Source organism: Sesamum indicum, linkage group LG10 (genome assembly GCF_026168435.1).
Source record: "Sesamum indicum cultivar Baizhima isolate 11 linkage group LG10, ASM2616843v1, whole genome shotgun sequence".
NCBI lineage: Eukaryota > Viridiplantae > Streptophyta > Magnoliopsida > Lamiales > Pedaliaceae > Sesamum > Sesamum indicum.
In genome coordinates, this window is record NC_142666.1 from 1405208 (window position 1) to 1423209 (window position 18002).

At 34.7% G+C, this 18002-nt stretch overlaps 4 protein-coding genes across 7 annotated transcripts; 2 read left to right on the plus strand and 2 right to left on the minus strand.

Moving 5' to 3' along the window:
- The first annotated feature begins 1968 nt into the window (after nt 1-1968).
- On the plus strand, nt 1969-4577 carry LOC105172702 (cyclin-D3-3). Of its 2 annotated transcripts, none has more exons than XM_011094247.3 (4): nt 1969-2718; nt 2795-2996; nt 3096-3238; nt 4046-4577. In XM_011094247.3, exons 1-4 carry the CDS (start codon nt 2251-2253, stop codon nt 4298-4300), a joined length of 1068 nt encoding a protein of 355 aa, XP_011092549.2. In that variant the 5' UTR covers nt 1969-2250; the 3' UTR covers nt 4301-4577. The 2 variants fall into 2 exon arrangements, with proteins under 2 accessions (XP_011092549.2, XP_011092548.2); XM_011094246.3 differs by having other exon boundaries at nt 1972-2718; nt 4040-4577.
- Nucleotides 4578-9259: 4682 nt separating this feature from the next.
- On the minus strand, nt 9260-12896 carry LOC105172700 (DNA-directed RNA polymerases II, IV and V subunit 3). The gene is made up of 3 exons (XM_011094245.3): nt 12346-12896; nt 10952-11189; nt 9260-9775 (listed from the first exon to the last, which is right to left on the minus strand). Exons 1-3 carry the CDS (start codon nt 12792-12794, stop codon nt 9503-9505), a joined length of 960 nt encoding a protein of 319 aa, XP_011092547.1. The 5' UTR covers nt 12795-12896; the 3' UTR covers nt 9260-9502.
- A 498-nt stretch (nt 12897-13394) lies between these two features.
- Nucleotides 13395-17323, plus strand: LOC105172698 (ribosome biogenesis protein). Of its 3 annotated transcripts, XM_088885880.1 has the most exons (6): nt 13396-13621; nt 13734-13792; nt 14007-14044; nt 14437-14585; nt 14677-14909; nt 17306-17323. In XM_088885880.1, the coding sequence occupies exons 1-5, from the start codon at nt 13602-13604 to the stop codon at nt 14873-14875; spliced, it is 465 nt and encodes a 154-aa protein (XP_088742006.1). In that variant the 5' UTR covers nt 13396-13601; the 3' UTR covers nt 14876-14909; nt 17306-17323. The 3 variants fall into 3 exon arrangements, with proteins under 3 accessions (XP_011092545.1, XP_088742006.1, XP_011092543.1); XM_011094243.3 differs by lacking the exon at nt 17306-17323 and having other exon boundaries at nt 13395-13621; nt 14421-14585; nt 14677-15175; XM_011094241.3 differs by lacking the exon at nt 17306-17323 and having other exon boundaries at nt 14677-15175.
- Nucleotides 15627-17512, minus strand: LOC105172699 (stress enhanced protein 1, chloroplastic). Its single transcript, XM_011094244.3, has 4 exons — nt 17332-17512; nt 17162-17242; nt 16592-16770; nt 15627-15894 (listed from the first exon to the last, which is right to left on the minus strand). Exons 1-4 carry the CDS (start codon nt 17384-17386, stop codon nt 15790-15792), a joined length of 420 nt encoding a protein of 139 aa, XP_011092546.1. The 5' UTR covers nt 17387-17512; the 3' UTR covers nt 15627-15789.
- Between the last annotated feature and the right edge of the window lie 490 nt (nt 17513-18002).

Here is an 18002-nt window from a genome sequence, read left to right on the forward strand (position 1 = left end):
CACATCTATTATTTAGTAAAAACAACATCTCACGTATAAATTGAGTTCGAATCCATAACCTCTACCTTAATTTTATCAACAATTACGTGCACTGAACTTGTATATTCTCTTCATCCTACGAAAGATGGTTGAACTTATATGTTCACTTCTACCAAAATATTTTTCTCTTATTATAAATGAATCCAGTATTTCATTTAGCGATGTTTTGTCCTCTAGTTTAAATGGAACCCCAGAAAAACAAAAGAAAGGGGTAATATATATATATTTTTTTACCATATATTATTCACTATAAAAAGGAAGGTGTCAGTTTGGTGGGCATTAAATTTTCTATTATTTATATTAATTTCACTTTTTCCTGATGCATTTTTTAAAAGTAAAATCTTGTATAGATCATTATTTTTTTCGTAAAATAAAAATAATTAATTCATATGTATCAAACATTAATAATTTTGAAGTATTAACATTGCAATTAAATTAAACATCATTGACTGCACAACGTACTGCCAATAATTGTATTATTGCATGGGAAGTGGGGAACAAATGATTGCCAATTTTAGAAACTATTAAGGCCTTTTTTTTTTCCTCTTCATTTTTAATAGATGGTAATTATAATTACATTAATATCAAAAATCTAATAAACTGAACAATGCATTGCTCCAATCAATACGTTGATACGACAAAAAAAAATAAAATAAATTTACATAAAACAAGACAAATATCTATTCATTTAATAAAAATCAAAGTCATAATATTAACCTCGATCATAAAATTTTGATTTTGACTATTAAATTAAGACATGATTCATTCAGCCCGCCTTTCCTTGCAGAGCTTGACTTTTTAACGAGAATCATGCAATAACTGTTGATGTGTTAATGTTGGTGGTTATTGGTTAATTAATCATTAAACTGATTAACAACTGTAATAAAGTCACTATTTATTATTTTAATCTAATTCATATTAAGGTTTTAGTTGTATTGAGCTGGAACCCTTAATCATCCCATCATTTATCCAACTTTAATAAACCATCATAGTCCCCATTCCTTCTCTCTTTTTTTTTTCCCCTAATGGTCAAAATTTAGGTGGAATATTAAATTTTATATTGAGTATTTCATAAATGAATATAATCACTGTGAAATGTTGGTTTGGTCAAAACTTACTAAGACATTGCTTAATTTGATTATTGTAATCCTAGATAAAAGTTACACTTTGGATCTCTAAACAATATCATTTTTTCGATTTCAGTCTCTAACCAATTACTACTTACATTTTTGGTCCATAAATTGACAAAATGACGCAAATACACCCAAGAAGGTGAGTTTATTGCAATTTATGTTGAAGATCTGTGCCTTCCTGATTCGAGTCAGGTTGCTCGATCTTACCCACTCCATCGATCCAGCTCAAAAGACCCATCTATTTAAGCTGTTGATTCACTTGACAACATCTAATGAGAAATCATGACACGTGACTTAGGTAAGTGAACACCTTCAAACCCTATAAGTACACTATTTATACTTCATTTATAAAAAGATATTTATTACACCCAAACTCGCATTGAATACATTCAGACCGCATTCGTCTATCACGAACATAATCTAACTTAAGCATCGTAGGGTTTAATTGTGGACCACTCAACAAGTCTAACCATCTCCTCTTTTCTCATGTCCCAAGTACTATTTTGACAACACTTGAGGTGATAGCGACCTCGACTCGAATCAGAACGAAAATGACAAATGATATATTTATCATCTAATTAATTTAGTTTTAGCAAATCTGATTTAAATAAAAGTTTTGGTTGTGATAGGATATTCTAAGAAATCGCAGCAGTTTGGGTTTTGCAAAAAGGTTTGGTGGGCAGACATAGCGTCTTAATGCAAGGAGGTAGTTTTCGCGGGTCCCGGCTGGCGCTGGGTGTGCGTGCTGTTGCATTTCAGCCCGCCAAGCACGCACACACACAAAACACACAGTCCTCATATTGCAATTTGGTTGCTAAAGTTAAAAACAAAAAATCATGATTCATGGAGGAATGAATATTACCATCTGTGTGCATAAAGAAAGGACAAGCGTGAAACCCACTCTCATAAAATCTCTTCCCCTTTTATTTATCTCTGTTTTTGAGAACTGAGTGATCTCCATTCAGATTGGAGAGAGAGATTATGGGGTTCACTTTACTTTTCTCTTCTTTTCTCGTTTACTGAACACACACAGAAGAAAGCAGCAGCAGCAGCGGCAGCCCATTCTTCTTCTTCAAGTATGGCTGTGGGGCAGAACGCTGCACAGAAATCGTTGTTTGATGCGCTTTACTGCGAAGAACAAAGCGAAATCGTTCAGGATTTCCCTACCAGAGGCAGAGAGAGAAATCTCCTCCTCCCCTCTCTGCTTTTCCTGGAACACGATTTGTTCTGGGACGATGAAGAGCTTCGCTCCCTTTTCCGCAAAGAGAGAGAGATCAAAATCGAACCCGAAACCTGTCTCCACCGCGAATCACGCTTTTCTCTTTCGAGAAGAGAAGCCGTCGTGTGCATCCTCAAAATCAATAGAAATCACGGTTTCTCAACCCTAACTGCGATTCTCGCAGTCAACTATCTCGACAGATTCCTCTCCAGCTGCGTCGGTTTTCAGAGAGAGAAGCCATGGATGATGCAGCTCGCTGCTGTTGCTTGCCTCTCTTTAGCTGCTAAAGTTGAAGAAACTCACGTTCCTCTTCTCCTAGACCTTCAAGTATGTACGGGATTAATTTCTGCCATTAAATTTCTTGTTTATTTTTCTCCCAATTCCATGAATGAATATTGTGCAGGTGGGGGATTCGAAGTATGTGTTCGAGGCGAAAACCATACAGAGAATGGAGCTGTTGGTGCTCTCATCCCTGAAATGGAGGATGAATGCAGTGACCCCACTTTCATTTCTTGATCACATTGTGAGAAGGCTTGGGCTGAAGAGCTATGTTCACTGGGAATTTCTCCGGAGCTGTGAAGATCTCCTCCTCTCTGTTCTTCCCGGTGGGTGTTAATTAATTGAATTTGAATCAATCAAGATTAGATGTTGTTAATCCTTAATTATGAGTTTTGATTTGAATGAATTGAGATGGATGCATGCAGATTCAAGAATGGTATGTTATCTGCCATCTGTAGTGGCCACAGCCACAATGCTTCACGTTATTCATCAACTGCAAGTTGAGCTTCGCAATGGCAATGCCTTTGACTATGAAAACCACCTTCTTACTCTGCTCAAAACAACCAAGGTTGGTAGCTTTTATATACCCATGATTTTGCGGTTGGATCTTCTATTCTAAAATAATATTATTTTTAAATTTGTATTTTTAAAAGTATTTTATATACATATTAAATGGAATAAATGATAAAAACACCATATACAGTCATTTTCTGGTGAATTTAATGTTTCTTTTCGGTTTTGGGAAATGATTGTGATAATGCAAGAAGGCTTTCCCTATGGCCAGAGCAGGGTTTTCACAAATCAAATGCATAATAAATACGTGCATGGAAAAATTAAAGCCGATGTGGGAACACGGAATTGCGTGAAAAGGACTTTAGGTTCGGATTGAATTTTTTGTTGTAAATTTTATTTGATTTTCTACTTCATTCAATATATATAAGCCATTTGTATAAAGACGATATGGTATAATTTATTTAGGGAAAAATTTTATACACATGATATATGTAGAATGGGATAAAAAATGAAAGAAATTTTTTACAAAATTCAATCTACATTAGATTTTCAGACATGGAGGGACAAGAGATAGTGACTTAATTAGGTTTGGAGACTTGAGGGTTTGGCCATCCATGTTTTGAGTTGAGCTGCTCGAGGCCAAAATTGTCATTTCGTAAAACTTCACTTCGGTAAGAAAGAATTTCTTTCTTTTAGTCCAAATCAAGTATAGTTGTATCGAACTAATCACGTTGTAACTACAATTTTAAATAATTTATAATTCTCTTTAAACTCTATACCGATAAATAAAATTATAAGAACCCCTAAATGTTAGCACTAAATCCCCTTTTTGTTTTTGAATTTTTGACATTGTAAGGTGCAGGAGGAAGTGGATGATTGCTATGAAGTGATATCAGATGTAGTTTCAAAAGCTGAAATGAGTGGTTGTGATAATGAGTCATGGGTTGGAGTAACATCATCCCCATGCTCGTGCATTTCTTCTTGTTCTTCTTCTTCAACACCCCAACAGCAACAGCAGCCTATTTTCAAGAAAAGGAGAGTTGAAGAACAGCAGATGAAATTGCCATCACTGATGAGCAGAGTTTTTGTGGATGTTGTTGTTGCCACCCCTCATTAATCAGAATCTCATTCTCTCTCTCTCTCTAGAATTAAAACTTGTCTACTGCATTCATGATTTATGTTAGTACAATTTGTATGGGAGTAAAAGTTAAAATTGGTGTCCATCAAGAAACAAGAGGAGAAGGTATGTAGATAAAGAGAAAGAGAGAGAGAGAGAGTTATTGGTAGTTGGGGAGTGGGAGAAAGAGTAAAAAGGACGGAGAAGCAATGAAGAATGTCTGCACTCTCTGTTTCTCTATTTCTGTTCAATTACATATTTATTTCCCTTTTCTGTCTTTCAGCTTCTTCCACAAATTCTAATTCAAATTGAATTTAATCGAATTTGAATCAATTATATGAGTAATACAATACATATCGGATATTAATATCCAACAAAGATTATTACAATAATCGAATTTTGATCAATAATATTGACATCTACTATTCAGTAGAAGACACAATATTCATATTGGAACCCATATTCTTAAGGTCATATATAAGGCTTCAGTTTCGCCAATTAAACTATGACTTTACCTCATTGGCGTTTGTCGTTAATGTCTAGTGGACTTTTTTTTGGGAAACAACATTTCAAAAACTAGACTTTTACATATATTTGATGGAGCAAAACTCCCTTACAAAATGGGATGCGTACTTATGAAATAGTTTACATATATCGATGAACATAATCGAAATCAAAAGGTAGGGACGGTTAATATAGTCGGTGTGTGACTAATAATTGCAGAAATGGCATGTTTTAGTAGTGTGTCTTGTCGTACCATTTGCCTTTCTATCACAAAAAATTAGCGTAATTTGAGGAATTCAGTTGATATTCTCCATTCTCCAATAGCCCTGTTAAACTTAAATCAAACGAGAATGCATGAATAGATTGCATTCAACATACAATGAAGTGTACAAGTATATAATTGATATTAGTCTAATTCTGCACGCATGTAGAGATACATATACATCAAATCAAACAGGTAATATATGAAATACGGAATGAACAATTGGATAGTTATATTTACACTTGATGGTTTATGTTTTATTTATATAAATTATTTTTATCTTTCGAATAATTACATATATATTCATCAGAAACTTCAACATTATTTACACAAACTATCTCTATTTTTTAAAAAATTACACATACATTCCAAACATATCAACACTATTTACACAAACTACCCCGCTTTTTAACATAATTTCTATAATTATATCAAATATATAAATAATTTATATAAACAAATTATACGTCGAGAGGTGTAAATAATTGTTATCCCAAAACAATATGGGATGCTTTAATATCCTTTCCTACCCCAGCCCATGTAGTCATGCGTGAATCATACATCATTACTCATCATTTGGTCAACATATACTTCAATGAACATAAACACACACGTGTATATATATCAGAATTCAGAAACACAGCCCACCAATACCGAATAATTAGTGCAAACATTAATCTGTTTATATAAATGTGAATTGTGATATATAAATAATAATAATAAATTGTGTTGAAGCAATCATGAAACCTTATAATTCTCACACTTGAAATGATGAATGCTTTATTTTATTTTATTTTTTTGACTTGTTTCTTTTTGGTCAACGGCATAAGAGAATTGGATGACAACAGTGATTGAGAGCGAAGCAAACGCCACCTTTTCACTCAAAACACAACTAATTATATTGCTAATCCCAGACAACAATTATCTACTTTAATTCATCACATCAAAATAAAAAAATAATTATATTTATAATGTGTTTATACAAATTATTCATATTTTATTTTTATATAATTACACAAAACACCTTTATTATTTATTATTTTTTATTTTGAATGGTTACAGCTGTAAAGGTTTGAGTGAGAGACAGAAAAACATGCCTCTCCTTCCCTCCCAATCCCAAATAATCTAAGTTTGGTTTCTCTCTCTCCCTCTCAAAATTTGGCATTTCTTCACAGCCAAATCTCCTAAATTATCGCTCTCTTGTCTTAGCCTACATCACATACTTTTTTCAAATTTCTGAATTATTGGGGATGAAATTCTCATCTTTATATCCCATATGAACTTGATTCTTTTTTTTTTTTTTGTCCTGAAAAGCTGATGAAATTTTAAATGCAAGTTCTAAAATTTTTGTATTCAAATTAGATTTAGTTGAAACCAAATTAATCGTAAAGCAAATATAATACATTTTCTATGTGATCGATCATTTTTCTTGAATTGTACATGTGACAAATGCAATCCGAATTAGAATTTAACCGGGGGACCCAAAATAGTTGGGAAAGTGAAGGGTGGTGATTAATTGAGAAATGTAAATGGGCCCAAGATGGAGTTGGGCTGCGGAGGGGTTTATTGTATTTGTCTCTGTTTGTGGGCCTGAAAGCGACCTTATTATCAATATCAATTCTCACACTCTTCCTGCGTGACTCAAATATAATTATTAACTGTATTTACTTCTCCCTTTTGTTTTTTTTTATGTGGTGGGGGGGGGGGGGGGGTTTGGTGTGTGTGTGTTGTAAATGAAAACCTAAGATAAGATTTAATGATAGAGTAAACTACACTGATAATATTTGTGGTTAGATTTAATTACACAATTATTATATTTTTTTAAAATAGTTTGCCAATTTACTTCTTTTACATCGACATTTTTTTATAGGCTAAAACTTATATAACTGTCTCTTGAAACGAATTATGGCACCCCTTCAGGAATTATACTTGTAATCTTGTAAAGTGTATGAGATATTTATGTAATTAGACATAACTTCAAGAGAAATTAATGTAATTTACTTTTAAAAAAAAGTGTAAGAGTTTATAAGTTTTTTTTTTTTTGGTAAAAAACAAAAAAAATGAGTTTCCTATTCATTTAAATTTTTTTAACAAGTTTGTTTAACTGATTATTTTTTAAATTAATTGCACTTTTGTATGATTATATTTTATACTTCATGATCTTATTTTATTCAAATATTTCATTGGTTTTTTTCTAAAAGAAAATCTAACATCTTATAAGATGTATGGACTTATAAATAAGTTTAGCCAAAAACTATATTTATGTTTCTTCCCTACTCAATTGGATTATTATTTATTAATTGATGTACCTTCAAGTGAACAAATCTAAAAATTTAAGACATCATAACATTATTTATTGTATAATAGTTTCATAAGATTATTTTGAAAACGTATAATAAATATTTATGAATTAATCACAATAATTCTGAATTTATTAATAAATTATGATAAAAATAGAAAATTTTAAAAAAAAATTTAATTTAATTAGTGTGATTTATAGAAAAATAAATAAAAAGAATGGGTTTGAGTTGGATTGGACCCAAACACTCTATCTGATCGGGCCTAGAGACCCATAGATCTTGAGTGGAGTTCAATAAATTGCGTAGGATTCGAATTTAAATTAATTTATTTGAATTTATTTTTTGTTTGTTTGGGCTTGAGTAGAATAAAATCCTATTATTTTGAACTCATCATCTTAAATTTATTCATAAACTACAGCGAAACACCAACTTAATTAATTCTGGGCAGTGATGCAAAAGAGAAACAACTGCCAACAAATGGCACCCTATGTATGTTTTCACATACAATTGGTTTAATATTGAGAGAGAGAGGAATGTTAAATGAGGAGCAGACGAGAAGCATTGAATGTTGGAAGGGACAAGGGTAAGTCGTCCGTGATGTGTAGGTGGTCCGCTCCATTTCTTTCTTTGTAAAAATTAAGGGAGGGATATGGGCTTTCCTACCACCTTGTTCTGGAGTGGTTAATATTTATAGCATTTTGCAGGTTTTGTTTTTTGGGACATCTAATGTCACTTTTAAAATGAGTCAGCAAGAAAAAAAAGGAAAATCCCGAAAAGTTGGTACAATAGTGTGACGCAAGTTACATTCACCTGTATGAGGTCGATCTGTTTAGTGAAAAATTTTGTGTTCAAACTCTATCATATGCAAAACTTACTCGAGCCAGGATTGGTGTCAGCTACGAATTGCGAATAGGGATTAATTTCAAGCGCATTGAACTTGAGTACTCTTTGTGGGTAGAAAAAGCAAGAGAAATGGATATATTTTTAATTTTAATATTTTGAAATTAAAAAATTATTACAAACATCAGATCGTGTCTTATTAATAAATTTTTTTATGCTTTTATAGTAATATAATACTTGAATTAGAGAAAATGAAATGTGTGTGTACATATTTGTTTACACATGCATGCATATAAGTAATGAATAAAGAGAAAATATGATACAAATAAAAATGCATAAAAGTATATATCTTAATCCTATCTAAGGTTTCTAAAAGGAAGCGGATGTCCATGTAAGTTCCGGAACTGTGGACAAGGCTGCTGTTGCAGAAGCATATATGTGGACGCAGCATCTTAGACAAAGATTTGCGTATCTATTGGAATTTGGACAGACGATTGAGCGGACCACTGAAAAATAACAAGTCTAACCTGCAATGTATGTAATGGAAAAGGACCAGCATCACCATCAACATCACTGGCCTGCTATCTCAAACTTACTCTATTTTCACTTCAGTATTACTGATATGGGTAAAGGCATTAAGGTATATTTTATGAAAATTACTTATCAGAAACGAAGACCACTCAGATAGCAGGTACAGTTAGAAGTCACAGCATTGATTGAAATCTTTTGGTTAACAGTTTTCTTTGTTTTAGAAAACTTGAGTAACTTCATTGCTTGATCCCTAGATTCACTACCTCATGTTAAGAATGCTTACAAATTATCTAGAGAGTGTCAACCCACAGCTAAAAGACTGAAAATAACTCGCCTTTATCGACTGAGCCAATATGAATTGACTTCAGTTTATGGATGCTCAAACTCGGGAACATGCACAGCAGCACAAACCCTTCAAGAAAACTGGAGTACCTCCAGTTCAGGCTACTCTACGTAACTTGTATTTAACTGTTTCTGTTGTATCTTCAAACAGAATTGAGGGAGATATCGATGACTAAGAAATAGTCCACCAAACCATGACTGAACATTAAACTAGGAATGTAAGAGGCACCGAACCTGATTATCCATCAAACAAAAGGTGGAAACAGTTATCCTTCGAGATATTGTACACTCACAGGTGAGTTTTCCACGTACAATGAAGGAAATTCAACTCTGGGCAAATTTGAATTACTTACAGGACTGTCATCGATTTCATACTGACAAGTTAATTGGGACAACAAATCAACCTCTGCTAAACGAGACATATCAACCTCCACGCATATGTGCTCCCAACTCTCCGAACTGTTCATCAGCTTCCACCGTGTCTGATGACAAGCGAACAGCATCCAACTTCTGCTTCAGGACATCTATGGCATTCAAAAACAATTGAGAAGCTTTTATTCCGCCCGTTGTCTCAACTGTGAAAATGAAACTATCTTCCTTGGCATGGATCTCCACAAGGCCAGGTTTCCCCATTGCTTCAGCTTTCTTAAGCACCTCATCATCATACGTATATGCTTCAGCATCATGAACATAAACCTGGAAGGGGCCAAAGCAAACAACAACCTTAGCATTGAAATGGCGCGAGAATAAATCATAAAAGCTTCTGTTTTCACATGCCATTACCAAATGAGAACTATTTTGGGACAAAAAATCTGTTATGGATCCACAAATTTGCAGGAATTGGAGATCAGTACCCAGCCAGATATAGACTCAGCGCAAAAAAACAGCAAATTTGAAAATTACACTTAATTTAGAAAGCATCAATCAACATCCATCAGATGCTTATCTTTACGCTTTAATTCAGCAGCTGCTTCAAGATCAATCTTGTTTGAAACAAAAGTTACCAAACTTCCATCTTTTGATATAATTGAAAAGGCTAAGCCTTTGTCTATAACTTTAAACCCTCATAATACTGGGAGCTCAAGCTCCAACTACAAGCGAAACTTCAGAAAAACCTTTACAACTTGTCAGAGCATCAGTCAATTCCTCAACATGGACTATACGCCTGTTAACTTAGCACTTCAACATGCAATTGTTTGATTGAGTTTTGATAACAAGCATCTGATTATAATCAAGAGTATGAAGTAACCCAAAATTACCACAAAATAAAACCAAAGATAACCTATTGAATCAGATAAGGTCACATGTATCACATTCAGATAAAAATTTCGGTTTCTAAAATATTAACCATATGGTATCTGAAACATTTTCAGGGACATTTCTCAAACAACACTTAACAAAGTTAAGCACATAAAGATTTTTGGCTTTGGTGACTCCTCTTCTAGTATCCTTCAATTCCCATACAACCTTTGATATATAAAAGAACACATTACTGATAAATGTGCCTGAAACATCTAGTGGCAATTTTGTGACAGGACAGAGCAAACACAGCTGATAGAAGAACCACAAGTATGTCACATCATATCCAAAAGTATGACTACCCATAAAATCATGACAGTATAGTTCACATACAAGTACAAGCAGTGCCAAGGTATGACAAAGAGCATTTGAATGGAAAACTATGTCACACCAAAGTCTGTCCATATGGGATGCCAGTGATAATTCTAGACTGAAGCAGCATAATATATCAACTAAAGCTTATAACAAGCCACAAGCAGCACAATTTTCAAAGATCCGACATAGAGAAGAAAAGGTAAGAACCAGAAAACTCATCATTAAACTAAAACAGGCCACTAAGATATTATGTGCAACCTGGTGGGTATTGGGATTAATGTCAAACACTTTTGTGGGGCTGCTATCAACAAACTCTTTCTTCTCCTCAAGGGTTAAGCCTTCCATCATCTCTTCATTTATATAGATTTCAGGTTCATACATGAAAGTAACAGTAGCAGCAGGTGACCATTTAGCATGATCTTTGCCAATTCCTTTCCGAGCTATGGCTCTTAAAACCAGCTCCTGACCACGACGCAGCTTCACAATGATGATTCCCCTATATTATGAAACACATAATCATATTATTCATTTTTGTATACCATAATGTTTTTGTTCATCATATTGCAAAGCTAAAAAAATGCAGCTGAAGGACAACTTCAGAAAACAGCAGACAATTTATCCTCGAAAACAAATTACTGTACAGTTGTATCAAATCATGGAAGCATGCCTCACATAACAATTTACTGATGCCCAAAAACATAAAACTTTCAGGATGCTGCAAAACTTGAGTACAAGTAAAGGAGGAATGAACCAGAACCATGGGTTTTCTTAAGTCCCAAAACCTCAATCAGCTATGCACGTAATTGGCATGCCAACTCAACAAAGCCTTGTACCAATCAACATGGCTGTTTTTCTCCCTACATTCAGTGATATACAAAATAGCCCCAAGCTTTAATGTTTCGAAGTTAAGTTTAATCCAATCAACTTAGAGAGTAAATAGTGAATTAGAAAAGGCAGTGATCGAGCTCGAGCTTGTTACGCACCAGAAAATATAGAAGAATATTTCCTTTACTGACATGTTACTGAGAAAACCTTATCAATTTTAAAAGACCAAGGCTCGTATGAATTCTTTCCCCAGTTCTCAAGTAGGGCTATGATGTTTTTCCACTTCTATCTCTGTATATCTTGGATCATTAATTGTATACTAAGCCAAGCAATCTGATTTTTTTTTCACTATCTCTCTAAGCTTTGAGTAATTAAGGAGCCTTTTCTTCCCAGAAACCTAGGTCCCAAGTATCTTTTCTCCAATGAACTATTTCCTCCCAATTCTCCCCAGCCAGTAACCCTAAAACAACACTGCCGAATAACAATTCATCAGGTGTAGTGATAATTAAAATTGGCTCATCGCTTTATGTATTTATGCAAACATATAACATTGCTCTCTTCCCTATCCCAGTCGCGTGGAAAGCAAGTTAATAAAGCTTCAATTTTTCTCCCCCAAAAGTTTCAAACAAACAAAAACCTCTTTCTAGCTAAGTCAAACAGTAACCACAATATAACCGCATGGAAAAATCTGAACATACCTAAATTCATCACCGCAGTAATTAAATATCAGTACAGATAACCAATCATAACAAACACAAAATCACAAAAGACCGCAGCACGCATGCACTATCACACAAATAAATTGACCCAAAAAAAGCACAAGTTACCTATTCTCCGTGTTATCAAATCCAGTAGACGAATCGGAGAAATCAACTGGAACAACGGTGTGGTCAGAGCTGTAAAGGTCCTTAGAGGTAACATCAAGAGTCTGGTCATTAATGCACTTGGCTCGTAAATGGAACTCGACGGAGCAATACTCGCACTGGCCGTCTCCGTCGCAGGCGTCGCAATCTCGGGAGAAGCGCATGGACATAGCACGCTCGCTGGTAAGTGGAATGAGCCCGAGACGATGAGCGATGAACTCATCGTTGAGGACCGACGAGTTCACCTCGATTTCCACCAAATCAATAGCAATGGTGGGAACTTCAGCGATCATAACGCGGCGGAGCGCGTTGGCGATACTGGCGTCTGTGTCCCTTAGCTCGAACTTCATGAAATCGTCTCTCACCGTCCGGATTTTGATCTTCGGGAATCTCTGGTATGAAACACCCTCCATTTTGGCTCGCCTCTCTCTCTCTCTCTCTCTCTCTCTATGAGGGTTTTGAACTTTTGATTTAAACCCTTTTCCGGGTATGCGAGTCGGACACCGAGAGTTGTACGTTTCGCTACAATATCTAGTTAATATTTCTGTTTTGACACTGATGTGTGTACGTATGTGCTTATACAGCTTAATAATGTTTTAGGTGAAATTGAGAAATTAATCACATAATTTAGGGTTAATTTATTTTTCACCCCATAATTTACAGGATACTAACATTAAAACCCTTTTAGTGTGTGGGGGTTTTTTTACAATATTTTTGGACTCTTTTTATAATTTTTAATGTAATATGGGCTAATCTTAAAATCCCGTATAGTATGAGGTGAAATATAAAAATACTATAAAAATGAGACTAATTTGTAATTTTGCCTAATATTCTACCTAATATGAATCACGTGCACATGAAGCCCATTTTTATGTAATCTTTCATTCAGCTTAATGTGAAATTGGGCTCAGCACAAATTTCTTATATTCTGACAAATCTTTTGGCCCAATTAGATTATCAATGAATTGTAGCCCAATTAAATGACCCTTAACATAAACCTTTAAGACTAGCCAACGCTTCAACCGGAAGGCTAAACCTTGTTCTCTCTCTCTCTCTCTAAACCCTAGTCTGTTCATCCTATCAATCTTTCGCATTCTAATTTCAATTAGGACGACATCAGCTTTCGTGTGATTCTGTATCTCGGAGAGTCAATATATGTCTTAATGATCGTCTTCAGCTACTAGAAGTAGAAAGCACAGGATTCGGATTACGTTCCGCTGATGGGGAAAGCCAGCTCGCTGTAAGATTAATATGTACCTTTTCTCTTTGTTCTTTCTTTTGCTTTTTGCTTTTTTTTTTTTCTGGTGGAAAATTTTGTGAATTTATATGGACTTCTATATGTTTTGTTTCAGATCGGATGGGAAGACTCAAGCAGACCGCAAGTTCGAAAAGAAACTGAAATTTTATGAATGTAAGTATTTGCATTCCCTTTATTTTCAATAAATTTGCAGCTGTTCGTCAGCCGAAAACTGCAGTTTCGTTTTTGTAGTTAAATAGGTGCTGGTAATTGACGATATGTTTTGATAATTAATGCTTTATCTCCAGTGCTATCTGCAATAAAAATCATAAGCATGTTAATGCATGACTGTGAAGGAACAATTTGATATGGCTTTTTGGTTTTGTAGTGGTCAGGGGTGCAGTTGCCAGAAAAGCTATTACCAAGGTATGATCCTTCAACCAGCTTTCTATGTATATATATGATATATTGGTTGCAATGGGCTACTATGATTATATTTAAAGATGACAAAAGTTCTGCTATATATTTTTTAAGTCTAAGGGGGTGATTTGATATGTTTCTGCTCTATTTATAACAGATAAAACCAGTTTTGTCTTTGCAAACCTTATTTTTTTGCAGAAGGGTGAATAAAGTAGGTTTTAGTTTTTCTGGAATAGTTTACTTCACTGCCTATTTACAAACTTCACATTAAGAATGCAATAGATAGAGCATAGACTTTGTTTCCAGGTTGCTGGTTTCTCATAATGGCTAATAGGTTGTTTTTTCCGAATATTTGATTGACTACGCTGACTTGTGAAAGAAGTCATGTTTACAATCAGGAGAAACAGCAAAGGAAACGGAGCCGGCAAAAGAAATTAAAGGCGTATGATCTGTCTTCCCTCTCAGAATACCTCCCTGAATTAAAATCATCGCAAGAGTCAGGACCTGCTAAGTTCAAACTTAACAGTAAAACAAGAAACAGCCTAGTGTAAGTATTGGAGACTATCTGATACTGTTTTGTGATTGTTTATTGTGCTGCAGACATGTTCTTGACTTGTTCCTGTGATATTACTTCTCAGGCTGAAAGAGAGTAATCAATTGAAGACAGTTATTAACCATCCAGTTTTCCACTCGGATCCTTTAGGTGCCATTTATCAACATCTGCAAAACACACAGCCTGCCACAGATGATAAGCCTAAGAGAAAAGATAGTAAAACTCGGAAAAAGACCAAAAAGAAGTCGTCCAAAGCCTCGCAGCAGTTGATGGAGATTCAGTAATTGAACTTGGGGGCTCTCATCTTTCCTACTTTTGGTACCTTCTTATACCAATTTCTTGCGCATTTTGGATGTTTATGTTTTTTGCAAGTCTGCCTTCTGCAATTGTGGTTACGTCCCTTTATACTGATTTGAGCAAACCTCTATATAGGTAGAAGACAAGATCTTTTTCTTTTCCCCATAGCCATGAAAAATGGAATTTAGCTGTAATTAAATTGTCACTCCATTGTAGTTCATGAACCCTTTTTCAATGAATGATATTACATGAAAACATGGACTGGTTTGTGGTCCCAAGTTATCAAATTACCGAATGTTCACATTTAGGTGTTGCATAAAGATCGAAGAAAGAACCGACAGATGAAAATTCTTCTGAGCTTAATATTTTTGGATGAGCTATTATTAACAAATTTGTATAACTAGTTACGTCCACTTATGCATGCTTCAACCACCTGACTGATTGAATTTGGATAGCAGAGGAAACAAGTGGAACCTTATATTAGATTCAACGAAAGCTTGTTCTGATGAATCCAGGGTGTTCTTATCTAACCATCGAGATATGAATTATACTAGCGCTGAGAAAGCACCTATCTACACTAACTCAGCAGTAAAGAAAACAGAAGCAAATCAATCGCATATCATTTAACAATTCGAAATTTCTCTGTTGGCAAGCATTATCTTTTCTCTAATCACTTAAACCCTGGATGTTCCCATCAAATAGAACTGAATTTGTAAAAAGTGCCTCTTGCATGTGTAATTAACAAAACACAAAGAACGTCTTGATCATGTATACACTGTCAAAGAATATGATCAACTTTGTTGATAGTAGCTATATACTTGAAAAATTATGAATACAACAGACAACATTTTGAGAGAATCCACTGGTTGTGCAAGGACCGGATATAGGAATTAAGAAACTTTCAGTTCTTGGATGCAGATTGGAAGATGAAGACTGCAGTTAGAACTCCCACTAATGCTGTCACTGCCAACGCCACTGTTGGTAATGGTGTTGGCAACCCAAAATTCTGCAAGTAGGCAAAGGCACTATTTAAAAAGAATTGTCATGTAATTTCATTATTCCGGACACATACAATGATGCGTATACAAGAAGAGCATAAATGGAGAAAGATCAATCATGTGCCTACAAGAGAGCATAAATTGGAGAAAGAAATGTAAGAATCTTATAAATACTACACCAAAGCCAAAGATATACAATTTTGGGTTTCAGAAGAACATATGTTCATCAGCATCAGTACAGAGGGGGTTACTCGTTTGCAGTCGACTTGCAAAGAAGTGCCCTGGGAGAGGGAAGAAGAGGCAAGGGACATCATTAATGTCGTCTTTGGTCTTCGACAATGACTCTAGCGACATTTAAGCCGTTCTGCATTAGCTACTAAAGCAAATATGCTACTGTCCTTACTCCCTCATAGACCAAGGACTGTAAATAATACTACTTAGACTAGAAACACAATAAATTAACAGACGATAAGTGATTTCCGCTGCATATACATTTTATACATTTACAATTTACACATTATTCCCTCCAAAGTAACAACAGATTATGCCAAGTGTACAGAAAGATATATTTCTAGTCAAACATATCAAAAGAAACCAAGGCCTATAGTTTCCTTCAGAAATGACAGGATAAGATCAATGAAGCGGCAGGACAGAAACAAATTCCCTCCAATTTAAAAATCTGAAGCATTTGTAGACCTGACATACCTCAAGAAGCCCTTTGCCAGTCGCAATTTCAACACTAATAGCAGCAGCAAAGCCGACCATAGCCAGCCGCCCAAGCCATACGTCTAAACCGCCGCCTTCCTTGGTGCTCTGTTCACATCTTATGGAAACTAATCTCGAATTGCAAGCAGTATAGTTCTGGTAAACTGGTCTCTGGATCACTGGAAACAAGGAGAGTATTAGAAATTACTCCATCCCGCTTGTCATAACAAAAATTCAGTTGAAAACTTGAAATGGTTGAGGAGAACTTATATCAAATTTTTGGTCATTAACGTTGTGTAAAATCAAGTATTTGGGAAAACTGAAATCAAATTTCGACTAGCAAGCATTCTCTTTTTTCTAACCTCATTTAAATTCACAACTAGATTTTTATTGTTGGCAGTCAACAATATCCAAAAGCAATCCAGTTTCAAATGCTAACTCCAAATACCTTAACAAACTACAAAATACAATAAATTCGACATATCCAAGTTTATCATCGATTAATAAAACCTAACAATTTTCCAAAATTCCTTCTTTTCCCCATTAAATCACCAAGCGAACATTACTTACACAGAGGAGAACCGGTGGCGAATGCCGTTCCAAATTTTCGAGCAACGGTAGCGGTTCTTGCCGCACTCGACACGCGAACATCTATAAAACGCTTGTAATCAGTAGGAATTATAGTACCTGAAGCTTTTGAATTGTACTAAACAGATGGCGAGGAGAAGGTGTAGCTTTACCGCGAATAGAGGAGAAGCAGTAGAGAGAAGAAGAAATCAGCGCGGCGGCTGCCATTACCTCACTGTGGATCTTCCAATTGCTAGCCGCTCAACTTTTTTTCTTCTGCAAGTGGCCGAAGAGAGAGGAGGAAAATTGAGAGGCGAAGAAGAAACTAGCGACTCCACACTAAGTATATCCAGAAGCGTACGAATCGTTTGTCTCAGGAAATTACAACGGTAAGGTCAAGCTAAATCGCATTCGAAGCGACAGCGACTTTGATGTTAATTCGATTCAAACAAATCTAGTTCTTTCTATTCTATCTTATAACATATACCTACTCACATGTATTAATATACAAATGTGTATAATAATAATGTAGTCAAAAAAGAAAAATTATTTGACTTTGAATAAGTTAGTAGTAAGTAATTTGGAGTAATATAGATTTTTATTCAATTTTTTTTAGTATTAATAAATTTGGTGGATTTTAACCAGTAAGTAAATCTATTTATTAAACGAAAATAAATTTCATAGATATTAAATTTAAATTCTCAAATTATATAAAATTTCTACCTCCAACACATATTTATTTATTTTTATTTTTGTCTCTCTATTTCCAAAAAATACAACAAAATATTCAAAAAATAAATCCAAATAAATACACCAAATATAAGGAGAACGTACTGTAATTATC

Coding starts and splice junctions, on each gene's coding strand:
- LOC105172699 (XM_011094244.3), bottom strand. CDS start 17,386: ATGGCAGCCGCCGCGCTGATTTCTTCTTCTCTCTACTGCTTCTCCTCT. Junction 17,243..17,331: donor CTGCTTCTCCTCTATTCGCG/GTAAAGCTACAC, acceptor AGCGTTTTATAG/ATGTTCGCGTGTCGAGTGCG. Junction 16,771..17,161: donor CGCCACCGGTTCTCCTCTGT/GTAAGTAATGTT, acceptor CCTTGTTTCCAG/TGATCCAGAGACCAGTTTAC.
- LOC105172698 (XM_088885880.1), top strand. CDS start 13,602: ATGGGGAAAGCCAGCTCGCT. Junction 14,045..14,436: donor CCAGAAAAGCTATTACCAAG/GTATGATCCTTC, acceptor GTTTACAATCAG/GAGAAACAGCAAAGGAAACG. Junction 14,586..14,676: donor AAAACAAGAAACAGCCTAGT/GTAAGTATTGGA, acceptor ATTACTTCTCAG/GCTGAAAGAGAGTAATCAAT.
- LOC105172702 (XM_011094246.3), top strand. CDS start 2,251: ATGGCTGTGGGGCAGAACGCTGCACAGAAATCGTTGTTTGATGCGCTT. Junction 2,719..2,794: donor CTCTTCTCCTAGACCTTCAA/GTATGTACGGGA, acceptor AATATTGTGCAG/GTGGGGGATTCGAAGTATGT. Junction 3,239..4,039: donor CTCTGCTCAAAACAACCAAG/GTTGGTAGCTTT, acceptor TGACATTGTAAG/GTGCAGGAGGAAGTGGATGA.
- LOC105172700 (XM_011094245.3), bottom strand. CDS start 12,794: ATGGAGGGTGTTTCATACCAGAGATTCCCGAAGATCAAAATCCGGACG. Junction 11,190..12,345: donor TTTGATAACACGGAGAATAG/GTAACTTGTGCT, acceptor TTCATAATATAG/GGGAATCATCATTGTGAAGC. Junction 9,776..10,951: donor TTAATCCCAATACCCACCAG/GTTGCACATAAT, acceptor GGCCCCTTCCAG/GTTTATGTTCATGATGCTGA.